Genomic DNA, 14,105 nt, shown 5'->3' with positions numbered 1-14,105 from the left:
TAATAACATGAATGAAGAAACGTGTTTTTTTTGGTTTTTTTAGTCACTATCCGCCATTTTTCTCAAGATATTACGGAGCTCCTGCAATTTTCCCAGAAATGAGACTCATGCCAGTTGATAGGGCTTATGAAGCTATCCATGGTATAAATTTGAAGAAAATCGTGAATTTTATTGAATTTCTTAATGTCGGATCCTCATGGGATAAGGACCATAAGTTTAAAATTTCAAGTCAATCGGTAATAGGAAATATGGAGGATGGAGTTATCGTGTTCACAGACATTTCCACTACACACAGACCAACACCCCAAAATCATGTTTTTGGACTCAGGGGGCCTTGAAACGTATAGAAAACTTGAAATTAGGGTATCTTAATTTTTTTTGGAAAGCAATACTTTCCTTACCTATGGTAATAGGGCAAGGAAAGTAATAACTGAATAATAAGCGACATAAAAATTTCTGTCAATAATGACCGCCATCTTGTATTTTTCATTGATGTGGAATATTTTCGTTGTTTCTATCATCAATATTCTTTTCCTACAGTTACGTTGAAAAGTGGCCATTGCTGCACTGATTACAGAACGCAAAGAATCACTTTTCCGCTCTAGTGCGGGAAAAATTTTTCTGCACTCCAGATTTGCAACATGGCAACGCAAAATACTTAGTAGGTTATATGGAGCAACAGTGCAACAAAATCAAAATGAAGTTGGTAACAGTGACTGCTGTGGCTGCTATAGTGAGCAGACGTGCAACCAAGCACAACGCGCTAATTATTACTATTATATATTATATCGAGGAACGGCACAGTGCCACCACAGCACACACCACACAGCCGCCTCGCCATTCAAACACCATACATTAGCAAATTTTTACCCATATTACCCACTTTTCATATTCAATGGTAACTGTAGGAAAAACTTAATGTGAAATACGTGCGCAAAGTTCCTCTGCTGCACTCAAAAAACCATTCCGCCCTCGCCTACGGCCGGGCGTAAACGTTTCTTTCGGTGCAGCAAACTGTCACTTTGCGCACTAGTTGCACAATAACTATATTCGTCTTGTTGCAACGAAGAGATTGAGACCATTTGCAATCCTCTATCTTAAAGTAGTCATGAAAAACGATTTTATAGTTCTAGCTTGTTACCTCATGCGTATGGAAAAACGCACCAGAAATAATGCAGGGTTTTCTTTGGAGGGCGCTGGAATACTCATTTTTTGACGTAAAAAAATATATATCGTTCCAAAGTTGAAAAAATGCTCTAAATTTATAGATTTACAATTTCTCTGTACCCCTTGCACAAAAAAAGTTATAATGGAATGAAATTCGAACAAATTTAGAAAAAAGTAGCGTTTTCTAAATTGCATTATCTAAGTTGCGTTTTCAAATTTCTAAAATAATATGCGTTTTAGAGGAGAATTTTATAGAACGAAAATTGTGGAGGAAGATTTTAAAAATATTTTCGTTTGAGAAAACGGTTAAATATCTTGAACGGCTATTGAGATACAAGCAATATAGCAAAACCCTGAAAATGTTGGCGGCCATCTTATTTCCCAGGTGTTTGCCTGTAATTTCGACTTATCGTTCATCACTATCCTTATAATGCTAGATCCAAAGGAGGATTGAGACATCTTCCACGGCTGTTACTCAAAAATGACCACGGTATGACATTTGCGCCCGGACTATAAGTTCTAGACTTTAAACAGCTGAAGTCAGAAAATTGGCTTTCCGAAACGGGGCGTAGTCACAGTTTTTATGGTAATCTTCATTTTCTCATTTCTAAACTATTGGAAACGTTTTCCTTGACTATAGAAAACACTGGACGTCAGGCTCGCTTCGCTCGCCGTATCCGTCTAGACCCCCGACTGGGTCGTCCAAGAATGAGATCAGCAGGCTCGCTTCGCTCGCCTGGATTTTTCATTTGGGCATTTTTATCATTATGTTAGGACGATCCAGTCGGGGGTCCAGAATAAACGGATATGGCGAGCGAAGCAAGCCTGACGGCTAGTAATATAATATTCCCAGGATTGAAGTAGCAGTGCCCAATCAATTTTCCCGCGATAAATGCATTTCAATCTTCAACTAGGTGCCAACCTAACAAAGTCAACTCAACTTAACGCCAACCTGACAAAATTATTAATGTAGTTACCAGTTACTGTTTCGAAGAGGTACTCTCTCTAGATTATAGTTCTATATTAACATATGGTATGGACATTTTTTCAATTATAATTAAGAGATTGGAATAAGAAGAATATACATGTTAAAAGACGAACTTAAAACCCTTAAAAACTACCCTTAGAGTTAAAATATTACCAAAAGATTTCTTAGTGCGCCTCTAAAGGGCCAACTGAACATACTTACCAAATTTGAACGTTTTTGGTCGGTAGATTTTTAGTTCTGCGAGTGAGTGAGTGAGTGAGTCAGTCAGTGAGTGAGTGCCATTTCGCTTTTATATATATATAGAAGAAGATTCCTGAATAATTCAAAATAGCTGAAACTTTACACTATATTTTCTTTATCTTATTTTGTGTACAATTTTCTCATATATTTTGTGCTCAATTTTATAGTTTTCGTAATTTGATAATAAACGTGAACTTCGACTACGCCCCGTTCGGAAAGCCAATTTTCTGACTCCAGCTGTTTAAAGTCTAGAACTTAGTTAAATCCCGAGCTCGGAGTCCGGCTCTTAGAATATATCAAGCTTCAAGCACTAGAATAGGACAGGAAACGGAATAAGAATTAGAATAACCTTCCTATTCAGATCTAGCTTCTCACTTTATCCCTAGTTCGAGGCTATGCATATCCTATAAGTTTATCCCAGTATTGAGTAGGCCTTCTCAAGCCCCAAGTATATAGTATAGTAAATAGTATATACCCATATAGTATACTAGCCGTCAGGCTCGCTTCGCTCGCCATATCCGTCTAGCCAGGGGGCTCCGCCCCCTGGACCCCAGACTGGATCGTCCAAGAATGAGATCAGCAGGCTCGCTTCGCTCGCCTGCATTTTTCATTTGGGCATTTTTATCGTATAATAGGACAATTCAGTCGGGGGTCCAGACTCAACGTCTGGCTAAACGGATATGGCGAGCGAAGCGAGCCTGACTGCTAGTAATATAATATTCCTAAGATTGAAGTAGCAGTGCCCAATCAATTTTTCCGCGATAAATGCATTTAAATCTTCAACTTGGTGCCAACCTAACAAAGTCAACTCAACTTAATGCCAACCTGACAAAATTATTAATTTAGTTGCCAGTTAACAACTGTTTCGAAGAGGTACTCTATCTAGATATAGTTCTATAGTAACATATGATATAGAAATTTCAATTATAATATTAAGAGGGGGAGAAGATGAATATACATGCTAAAAGACGAACTTAAAACCTTAAAAACAACCCTTAGAGTTAAAATATTGCCAAAAGATTTCTTAGTGCGCCTCTAAAGGGCCAACTGAACATACCTACCAAATTTGAACGTTTTGGTTCGGTAGATTTTTAGTTATGCGAGTGAGTGAGTGAGTGAGTCAGTCAGTCAGTCAGTCAGTCAGTCAGTCAGTCAGTGAGTGAGTGCCATTTCGCTTTTATATATATAGATAGTATATAGTACTCATATAGTACCTAAGTACTATAGTGAGGTCCACGTTATAATGGCAGTGTTTGATTAGCAATGGTATTGCTATCCTTGTCTATCATTCAACAAAGCGGATAGCGTTATCTCTTTCTCGCTCAGCTCTGTTGCTAGATCGTCTTTTAGCAATGTAGAATTAATATTTCATCATAGTTATGAGAATTCATTATGAAATTATTGAAAAATATAGTTCTTTGCTTAATGAAATATGATTGATAATTTAAAACGAGAATGAACAGTTGATATTACATCAATAAACCGGTATCAGGTACCGTCTATAGAAGGCATTGCCAAGACAGAAGATCGGCAACGTTGTTCTCCTATCTTTCTCCACAGCCTACATGGACTTCACTTCAGATATCTCCTTGTGATCTTTGTATCATCTTCCTATGGTCAGTTCCACGTTATAATGGCAGTATTTGATTAGCAATGGTATTGCTATCTTTGTCTATCATTCAACAAAGCGGATAGCGTTATCTCTTTCTCGCTTAGCTCTGTTGCTGGATCGTCTTTCAACAATTAATCATCAATTAACAGTGATGATATTTCATCTTATCAAATATTTCATCTTAATTATAAAAATTCATTATGAAATTATTGAAAAATATAATTTCTTGCTTAATCTATATATATAAAAGCGAAATGGCACTGACTGACTGACTGACTGACTGACTGACTGACTGACTCACTCACTCGCAGAACTGAAAATCTACCGGACCAAAAACGTTCAAATTTGGTAGGTATGTTCAGTTGGCCCTTTAGAGGCGCACTAAGAAATCTTTTGACGACATTTAACTCTAAGGGTGGTTTTTAAGGGTTTAAAGTTTTTTTAGCATGTATATTCTTCTTATTACAATATCTTAAAATAATAATTGAAATGTCCATACCATATGTTAATAAAGAACTATAATCTAGAGAGAGTACCTCTTCGAAACAGTTGTTAACTGGTAACTAAATAAATAATTTTGTCAGGTTGGCATTAAGTTGAGTTGACTTTGTTAGGTTGGCACCAAGTTGAAGATTGAAATGCATTTATCCAGGACCTCCTAAATACCATTTATCCAATTAGCCAAAATAGCGTTTTCTCATATTTTCTGCGTTTCCTCACCTTTTTCAATAATTGATGGAAATATATTAAAGAAAATTCAGTACACAGGTTTAGCTGAGGTGGAAGAATTTTGTTCGCCAAAGATACGCCGATATAGTAACAGGTGTTTTTCGAGATCAAATTGACATAATACGTTCAAATTCGGTACAGAGGTTCCGCTGAGGTCTACATGCAGGCGAGCGAAGCGAGCCCGCTGATCTCATTTTTGGACGATCCAGTCGGTGGTCCAGGGGGGCGGAGCCCCCTGGCTAGATGGATATGGCGAGCGAAGCGAGCCTGACGGCTAGTAAGATATAATTGATTATTAAAAACGAGAATGAACAGTTGATATTACATCAAATATCGGGGCACGGAGCTTCGCTCGTTATTTTTATTTATTGATAAAACACAATTCTCTAAAATGATCGTGTTTATATTTCACAGCTGGCTATACGTCTTCTTATGAATTTCGGGGATGCGATATTTTGATTTTTCACATACTCACTCGCTCACTCACTTTTTTACTATCCACAGCTGTTTCAGCCAAGGATGAATTACCCTTTTAATGTTGTTCAGCGAGTTTTCCCGTGGATAAGACCTAGTGCAATCGAATCTTTATATCATACACCTACTATGTTCCAAATTCCGTGAAAATCGTTAGAGCCGTTTTCAAGATCCGTTGAACATAAATAACCAGATATAATAATATAAATATAAAAATACTGAAATTGCTCGTTTAATATAATATAGGGTAAACCTGTATCAGCTACCGTCTATAGAAGGCATTGACAAGACAGAGGATCGGCAAGGTTGTTCTCCTATCTTTCTCCACTGCCATTATAACGTGGACCTCACGATACATATCCCAACTCATGATTCTCACGTGAATGAATATTCTGGACTACTTGTTGACCGAGCGAAGTGAGGTCTAAAATTCAAGTCGACGGTTTGGCATTTCTGTTAATATTTAAATGTTTATATGTTGCGCATTTACGGCAAAACGCGGTAATGGATTTTCATGAAATTTGACAGGTATGTTCCTTTATTAATTGCATTGCGCGTCGACGTGTGTACAAGCTTTTTTGGAAATTTTGCATTTCAAGGATAATATAAAAGGAAAAAGGTGCCTCCTTCATACGCCAATATTAGAGTAAAAATCTGGTGTGGCGCACTCACACAACTTTCCTTATCACCTGACGTAAGTGTACACGCGAATCTCAAGTGTACTATTCAAAGATCCAAGCCAGCTGGTGACAGGACAATAACGCTGGAGACACACGAAATTCTGCTATCTCTTCATAGTGAATGATTCAATCGAATCAACAGTTGCCAACTGTTTGCAATTGAAATAATAACATTTTCTCGAATTTCGAGCTTATTTTAAATTTTAGGTGAAAATGTTATTGAACATTTATTGTAGAGATTTTCATGCTCAATCTTTTCGACTTGGAGTTTTTTGTTTAAATTGTATCTGAAGCCCGATAATTGGAAATATAAAATCAAACTTTGCAAAACCCTGTTTTTGATAACATTTTCGCCATTTTGGCCGCCATCTTGAATCGCAGGTGATCGAAATTGTTCGTGTCGGATCCTTATAGTGTAAGGACCTTAAGTTCCAAATTTCAAGTCATTCCGTTCATTGGGAGATGAGATATCGTGTACACAGACGCACATACACTCATACACACACACACACACAACACACACACACACACACACACACACACACACACACACACACACACACACAACACACACACACACACACACCAACACACACACCACACACACACACACACACACACATCACACACAGACCAGGGGACCTTGAAACGTATAGAAATTTAGAAATCGGGGTACCTTAATTTTTTTTTGGAAAGCAATACTTTCCTTACCTATGGTAATAGAGCAAGGAAAGTAAAAATCAGACTATAGAATTATTCATCATAAATCAGCTGACAAGTTAATTGACACGAGGTGTGGAGAAGCAGTCTATTGCTGTATTTCCATAAGGTGTATAGTTTCAATCAGTACTTGTGGATGAGAATACTGCGTGAGTCTACTGTCACAGAACTACTAGTGCTAGTTATTCAACGAATTTTCAAAGTATAATCATAAGAAATAATGAGAATAAGATTAAATGCAATTAGAAAAACGATAATATAATATTAAAATATAAATTATAAAATATAATATTGTGATGTAACTTCATAAATCGGCGGTGTTTCAACAAATAATTGTCGATTCTCCAAGAAGGATATAAAATATCTTTTCCATAACCACACGCCCGAGGAGAGAGAGAGATAAATAGACAGAGTTGGAGGAAGAGAGAGAGAGAGTGATAATGAGTGGGAGAAGAGAGCGGTTAGAGAAGAGTGAGTGGAGGAGATAGAAAGAGATGAAGATAGCGATTAAGATTGAGATTAGTAGGGAGGGAGGGATTGATTGATTGAGTAATTTATTGATGTAGATTACAATATATACTGGCTTATACACTTATATACAATAGTTTACCATACAGCAACATTATAGATGAATTTACATAATATAGACTAAGAAAATAATTATTGAACTGCATATGATATGAAAAAAGCAATTTGTAATAACTATAGATAATTATATTGTTATGCATCTACATAAATTGGCGGAGCTTTGGACATATCAATGTCCATTCTAAGGAAACAATATTCAATATATCCTTCCCACTAACTCTCTACCGTAAGAGAGAGAGAGAGAGAGATTGAGAGAGTGAGAGAAAAAGAGTGAGGGTGCGGGTGAGAGTTAGAGAGATAATGAGTGGGTTGAGGAGAGCGGGAGAAGTGAGAGATTGAGAGAGAGAAGAGTGAATGAAAGAGCTACAAGGAGATGAAGAAAAGGATCTCTTACATCCTTCTCCATCTCCTTATTGGTGAAGAAAAGGATTCTCTTATATCTCCTTCTTTCTCCCTCCTCTTATTTTTTTCTCTTTCTCTCTACAGCATCCCAAACTCGTATTACCATCTCCCTCCATCCATTCTATGAAACAACATTATATATAGAGTACATTCACATCTACAGATCCTATTCTTCTTAGGCCAACACTTTTATATAAGTTCAATTTTGGTTTGCTTCTTCTTCTTCTTCTTTTCATTCAGCTAGTCTTCATCTGATACAACCACTTCTTCTTCTTCTTCTTCTTCTCTTCTTCTTCTTCTCTTCTTCTTCTTCTTCTTCTTCTTCTTCTTCTTCTTCTTCTTCTTCTTCTTCTTCTTCTTCTACTTCTTCTTCTTCACGTGTTCGTAAAAAAAGAGACTAGTACAACAAACAGTGATCCGTTCATAAGATCTCATTCTCCTCTAAATCCTTCTACTTTTTCTTCTTCATCTTCTTCTTCTTCTTCTTCTCTTCTTCTTCTTCTTCTTCTTCTTCTTCTTCTTTTTTAAACCACTTCACGCCGACCTACAAGGGTCACTCCATTCATCTCTCAAGAGAGCAGACCTGTTCTTACCTACTCCTCCTCCTCCTCCTCCTCCTCCTCCTCCTCCTCCTCCTCCTCCTCCTACTCCTCATCCAACTCCTTCTCCTCCTCCTCCTCCTCCACATCATCCTCAACCTTCATTCATCTCCTCTCCCTTCTCCACCTTCTTCCTCTACCATAACTACTACCTCCTTCTCCTCCTCCTCCTCCTACTCCTCATCTTACACCTCCTTCTCCTCCTCCTCCTCCTCCTCCTCCTCCTCCTTCTCAACATTTCTTGTCATTCACAAACAAGTCTCTTCCCTCTCACTCCTATAGTGAGGTCCACGTTATAATGGCAGTGTTTGATCAACATTGGTGTTGCTATCCTTGTCTATCATTCCACAAAGCAGATAGCGCTATCATTTTTCTACCTCTGCACTCTTGCCAAAGTTTGGGAGTTTTGTATCGAATTGTTGTGTTGTGTATCAAGCTCAGATGATACTGTATCATCCCTTAGTGAGGTCCACGTTATAATGGCAGTGTTTGATCAACATTGGTGTTGCTATCCTTGTCTATCATTCCACAAAGCAGATAGCGCTATCATTTTTCTACCTCTGCACTCTTGCCAAAGTTGGGAGTTTTGTATCGAATTGTTGTGTTGTGTATCAAGCTCAGATGATACTGTATCATCCCTTAGTGAGGTCCACGTTATAATGGCAGTGTTTGATCAACATTGGTGTTGCTATCCTTGTCTATCATTCCACAAAGCAGATAGCGCTATCATTTTTCTACCTCTGCACTGTTGCCAAAGTTTGGGAGTTTTGTATCGAATTGTTGTGTTGTGTATCAAGCTCAGATGATACTGTATCATCCCTTAGTGAGGTCCACGTTATAATGGCAGTGTTTGATCAACATTGGTGTTGCTATCCTTGTCTATCATTCCACAAAGCAGATATCGCTATCATTTTTCTACCTCTGCACTGTTGCCAAAGTTTGGAAGTTTTGTGTCAAATTATTGTGTTGTGTATCAAGCTCAGATGATACTGTATCATTATGTGTTGATATTGTATCATGTGTGGTGATACTGTATCATATTGTGGTGATCCTTGTCTTATCATTATCATCATTTCCTCCTTCTCTTAGCTTGGTCCAAGTTATAATGGCAGTGGAGAAAGATAGCAGAACAACGTTGCCGATCCTCTGTCTTGTCAATGCCTTCTATAGAGGATCGCTGATACCCGTATAAAGTACAGCTCTATAGTGAGGTCCACGTTATAATGGCAGTGGGGAAAGATAGCAGAACAACGTTGCCGATCCTCTGTCCTGTCAATGCCTTCTATAGACGGTAGCTGATACAGGTTCATCATGTATATTACTAGTAGTTCTGTGAACAGTGGACCTCACGCAGTATTATAATCCACAAGTACCTGATTAAAACTGTAGACCTAATGGAAGTACAGCAATAGACTGGCTTCTCCACACATCTGTGTAATCACTTGTCAGCTGATTCATGATGAATAATTCTATAATCTGATTTTTACTCTAATATTGGCGTATGAAGGAGGCTCCTTTTTCCTTTTATATTATCCTTGAAATGCAAAATTTCCAAAAACCTTGTATAACGTCGACGAGCAATTAAAAAGGAACATACCTGTCAAATTTCATGAAAATCTATTACCACGTTTCGCCGTAAATACGCAACATATAAGCATTTAAACATTAAGAGAAATGCCAAACCGTCGACTTGAATCTTAAGCTGCGTACACATATTCGTGCTTCCAACCCGCACCGAGCACGCTCCTTCCTCGTACCGCCCTCGTACCGCCTTCGTACCACCATCGAACCACAGTCGGACCGCCCACGCACCCATCATGAACGTTACGGAAGATGTTAGATCTTCTCGCGTTCCCCGGTCGAACCACTGTTGCTCGCCGGTCGATCATCAATCGCTCTGCTGGAGTGACGTTCGGTTGCGGAGCAGAGCGAGAGTCTGTACGCACCTTTAGACCTCACTTCACTCGGTCAATTAACTGTTCATTCTTGTTGCAAATAATCGATCATATTTTGCATTCGTCAAGATACGACGTTTTTCAAAGATTAGATTATAAATTTTCATAATATTGGGATTAAATATTTGGTTAATCAATTATATTTCTACATTGTTAATAAACGATCCAGCAACGTTGTGGGACTAGGATTGCGCTATCTGCTTTGTGGATTGATAGACAAGGATAGCAACACCACTGTTGATCAAATACTGCCATTATAACGTGGACCTCACTCTACAAGCTGAAGACGTCTTGTGGTGGGGGAAAGCTGTACAACCAGATTGGATGACTGGCGGAGGAGGAAGAAGAAGAGGAGGTGGAGGAGGAAGAGTGAGAGATAGAGTGTAAGCAACAGGCATTCACCAATTTCATTCATAGTAACCTGGGTCCTCGACGTAGTAACAACAAGAATTTATATTCTTATGAGTGAACTTTCAGTCGTGATACGTATAACCGTTCTCTGTATCAAATTTGTGTATTTGCGTATCAAATTTGGATATCTGCGTATCAAACTCGCGTTATCGCGTATCAAATTTGCGTGTTTACGTATCAAATTCCCGTAATTGTGTATCAAATTTGTGTCAATTCGAATTCGGTGATTTGCGTATCAAATTTGTGTATGGATTTTGCGTATTGACGTATCAAATTTGTGGATTTACGTATCAAATTTGCGTGTTTACGTATCAAATTCCCGTAATTGTGTATCAAATTTGTGTCAATTCGAATTCGGTGATTTGCGTATCAAATTTGTGTATGGATTTTGCGTATTGACGTATCAAATTTGTAGATTTACGTATCAAATTTGCGTGTTTACGTATCAAATTTGCGTAATTGTGTATCAAATTTGCGTGTTTACATATCAAATTTGCGTAATTGTGTATCAAATTTGCGTGTTTACGTATCAAATTTGCAAAATTGTGTGTTTGAAGACCCCATTATCATGAAGACCTTTCGATCCACAGTAGACTTCTATTAGAAGTATAATTCACATCTGATCTACAGTTCGATCTACAGTAGGCTTCTAACAGAAGTGTTATTTTATGTTTGTAATTTTCCAACAACTGTGAAAATCCCTTCTTTATATTCTACGAGAATTTTCTCCCAGAAAAACAATTTTCCCTCCCCATTTCTAGTTTTCATTGTGATACGTAAAACCGTTTTCTGCTAATCTGATATTCAGTGAATTTTGTTCGCGCGTGTTAAAGATTTAGCCAATCAACGCGCAGTGAATTTGCACGCGAGCTGTACGCGAGCTGCGCATGTGTTTGTGGATGTGCTCGTGTAATTTTCTAAGATTTTAACGCCTCAATAAGAACGATATCGGTCCTACGGTGATTTCAAATTCGTTTAAATTTCTCCAAGATATTGTTGAAAATTACATTGATTTCGACGTCGTATAAACTATTCTAACTTTTGAAACTTTCAACTACTTGTGATCCAAGTGGAAGACCACTGTAACTTCGTTTAAATTTCTCCAAGATATCGTTGCAAATTACGTTGATTTCGACGTCGTATAAACTATTTCAAGTTTTGAAACTTTCAACTACTTCAAATTTTCAAATTTTATAGAATGGGGCATCGTTTAGAAAACATTCTAAATTTCAGTGGATTCAAAGCTGTTTGTGGTAGTTGAAACAATTCTAAACACTACGATAAAAAACGAGTTAATTTTCTTGTATGGGCAGTTGATATTATTTCAAAAGAACGTTAAAAATACGTGGATATTTCTTAGTGAAAGACAGTTCCAGATTGGAATAGTGTGTTTCAAAACAAGTTGACTAGAGTTGAAATAATATTCCGTGTTGAGAATTAATCAATTTGTGAGGGGTTGAATGTGATAGTTGACAAACTGTAGTTGAAAAACAAGTTATCTAGAGTTGAATTAATTGGTTTTTAGAACGGATTCGATGACTGTGATAGTTGACAAACTGTAGTTGAAAAGCAAGTTATTTAGAGTTGGATTAACTGGTTTTTAGAACTGATTCGATGACTGTGATAGTTGACAAACTGTAGTTGAAAAACAAGTTATCTAGAGTTGAATTAACTGGTTTTTAGAACTGATTCGAGGACTGTGATAGATGATAAACTGTAGTTGATAGACGTGGAGCAATTGATAAACTGTAGTAAATAGACGTAAAGCAGTTGATAAACTGAGGTTAATAGACGTGGAGCAGTTGATAAACTGCAGTTAATAGACGTGGAGCAGTTGATAAACTGTAGTTAATAGATGTGAAGCAGTTCTGATGTTTTTCAATTAACTGTTGTTAATTAATTACAAAAATCAAATTGAAGAACTTCACCTCATCTGAACTCAACTTATACAAGATCAAAACTAGTCAGACTCAAATAATACGAATCTAAATAAAAATCAGAATATAAAGTGTATGTTTAAGTGAACTGAATATAAAATTCACAGTCATCACTAACTTGAAAATTCTAACGAACTTTAGATCGGGATTTTTTTGTTAAATTTGAAGTGAGAATTCACAGATTGATACAACTGTATCCTCATTATTTTTCTCAGGAGCTCCTCTAGTCTACAAATTAATTTATTTCAAGCTTCAAAAGCCTTTCATTGATCTTTCTTTAAACAATTTATTATAAAATTTTAATATTTTTAAATCGTTAAAATCATCTTGTTTGAAAAGGAAAACAGTTGTAGAAAGTTATACTCTAAAGACATTTCTCTTTAAAAAATACTCATTGAAAATACTGTAGCTATGACAATACTACGACAAAAATCCTTGAATACTCATTGAAAATATAGTTGCTACGACAATACTACGACAATACTCCTTGAATACTCATTGAAAATACCGGTGCTACACCAATACTACGCCAATATTACGCCAATATTACGCCAATATTTCGCCAATACTCCAACAATCCATTTTGAGCTCTCATTGGAAACACTATATTGGCCACTATAACACTATATAGGACTAATAAAAACATTATAGATACTTAAAGTACCCTTCATTATTTGAACTATTATTAAAATTTAATATTTTTATTGAAAGTAGCCGATTCGAGTGAAGTGTTTTCACTATATAGGACTATAACACTATTGGAACACTGTTGCTACACCAGCCTCAAATCATTATCTCTACCCACCTATGACGTCATAAACCTCAACCCATACACCAAAATGTCTCCAGCATCTTTCAGTGGTCGCTTTCTGCTAATCATCTTCCTCCAACTTCTACGATCCACAACGACATCCCCCTCAGTTCCGACATCAGTTCCGGTGTCCGTGAAAGAGGACACTGCCAACCTGCCACTGATCGTGTTCCAGCATCACCATCATAGTCACATCAGGAATTTAGGTGACTTCCCAACCACACAGTTGCCGCAGACATCACATGAGGACTATTATGCTTACAATGTGATGTCGGCTGGCGGGGTGGAGAGGATGGAGGAGAGAGAGGGTGAGGAGGAGGAGGGAGGAGTGAGGAAACATCACTCCAAATTGGACGACTCCAAAGTCGACGAAGTGGTTAGGAAACATCACTACAAACTGGACGACTCAAAAGTCGACGAAGTGGTTAGGAAACATCACCCGAACCTGGACGACCTGAATGTCGACAAAGTGGTTGATACTGTTGCAAGGAAACATCACTACAAATTGGATGACTCAAATGTTGACGAAGTGGTTATGAAACATCACCCGAAACTGGACGACATGAATGTCGACGAAGTGGTTGATATTGTTGCAAGGAAACATCACTACAAATTAGACGACTCCAAAGTCGACGAATTGGTTAGGAAACATCACTACAAATTGGACGACCCAAATGTTGACGAGTTGGTAGCCTTCAGAGGGAAAAAGCATCACGGGGAAGCCACTGGAAAATCACCCATGAGGACCCTCTACCAAGTTGGGGTGAGTTTGACAAATTTATGGGCCCATTT

The 14,105-nt window shown here is 37.6% G+C and overlaps 2 protein-coding genes across 4 annotated transcripts in view; one reads left to right on the top strand and one right to left on the bottom strand.

Moving 5' to 3' along the window:
* The window catches only part of LOC111057319 (elongation factor-like GTPase 1), a 286,987-nt gene that overhangs the window by 19,030 nt on the left and 253,852 nt on the right, over positions 1-14,105 (bottom strand). The window lies entirely within an intron of this gene.
* Positions 12,794-14,105, top strand: part of LOC111056787 — a 30,912-nt gene continuing 29,600 nt past the window's right edge. For both annotated transcript variants that reach the window (XM_039435943.1, XM_039435942.1), the window contains exon 1: positions 12,794-14,076. In XM_039435943.1, coding sequence (XP_039291877.1) covers positions 13,342-14,076 — 735 coding nt within the window. In that variant the 5' untranslated portion in view covers positions 12,794-13,341. The remainder of the gene's footprint in view (positions 14,077-14,105) is intronic.

The sequence above is a fragment of the Nilaparvata lugens genome, chromosome 9 (genome assembly GCF_014356525.2).
Source record: "Nilaparvata lugens isolate BPH chromosome 9, ASM1435652v1, whole genome shotgun sequence".
In the NCBI taxonomy this organism is placed as follows: Eukaryota; Metazoa; Arthropoda; class Insecta; order Hemiptera; family Delphacidae; genus Nilaparvata; species Nilaparvata lugens.
This window is presented reverse-complemented; position numbering and strand designations above follow the sequence as displayed.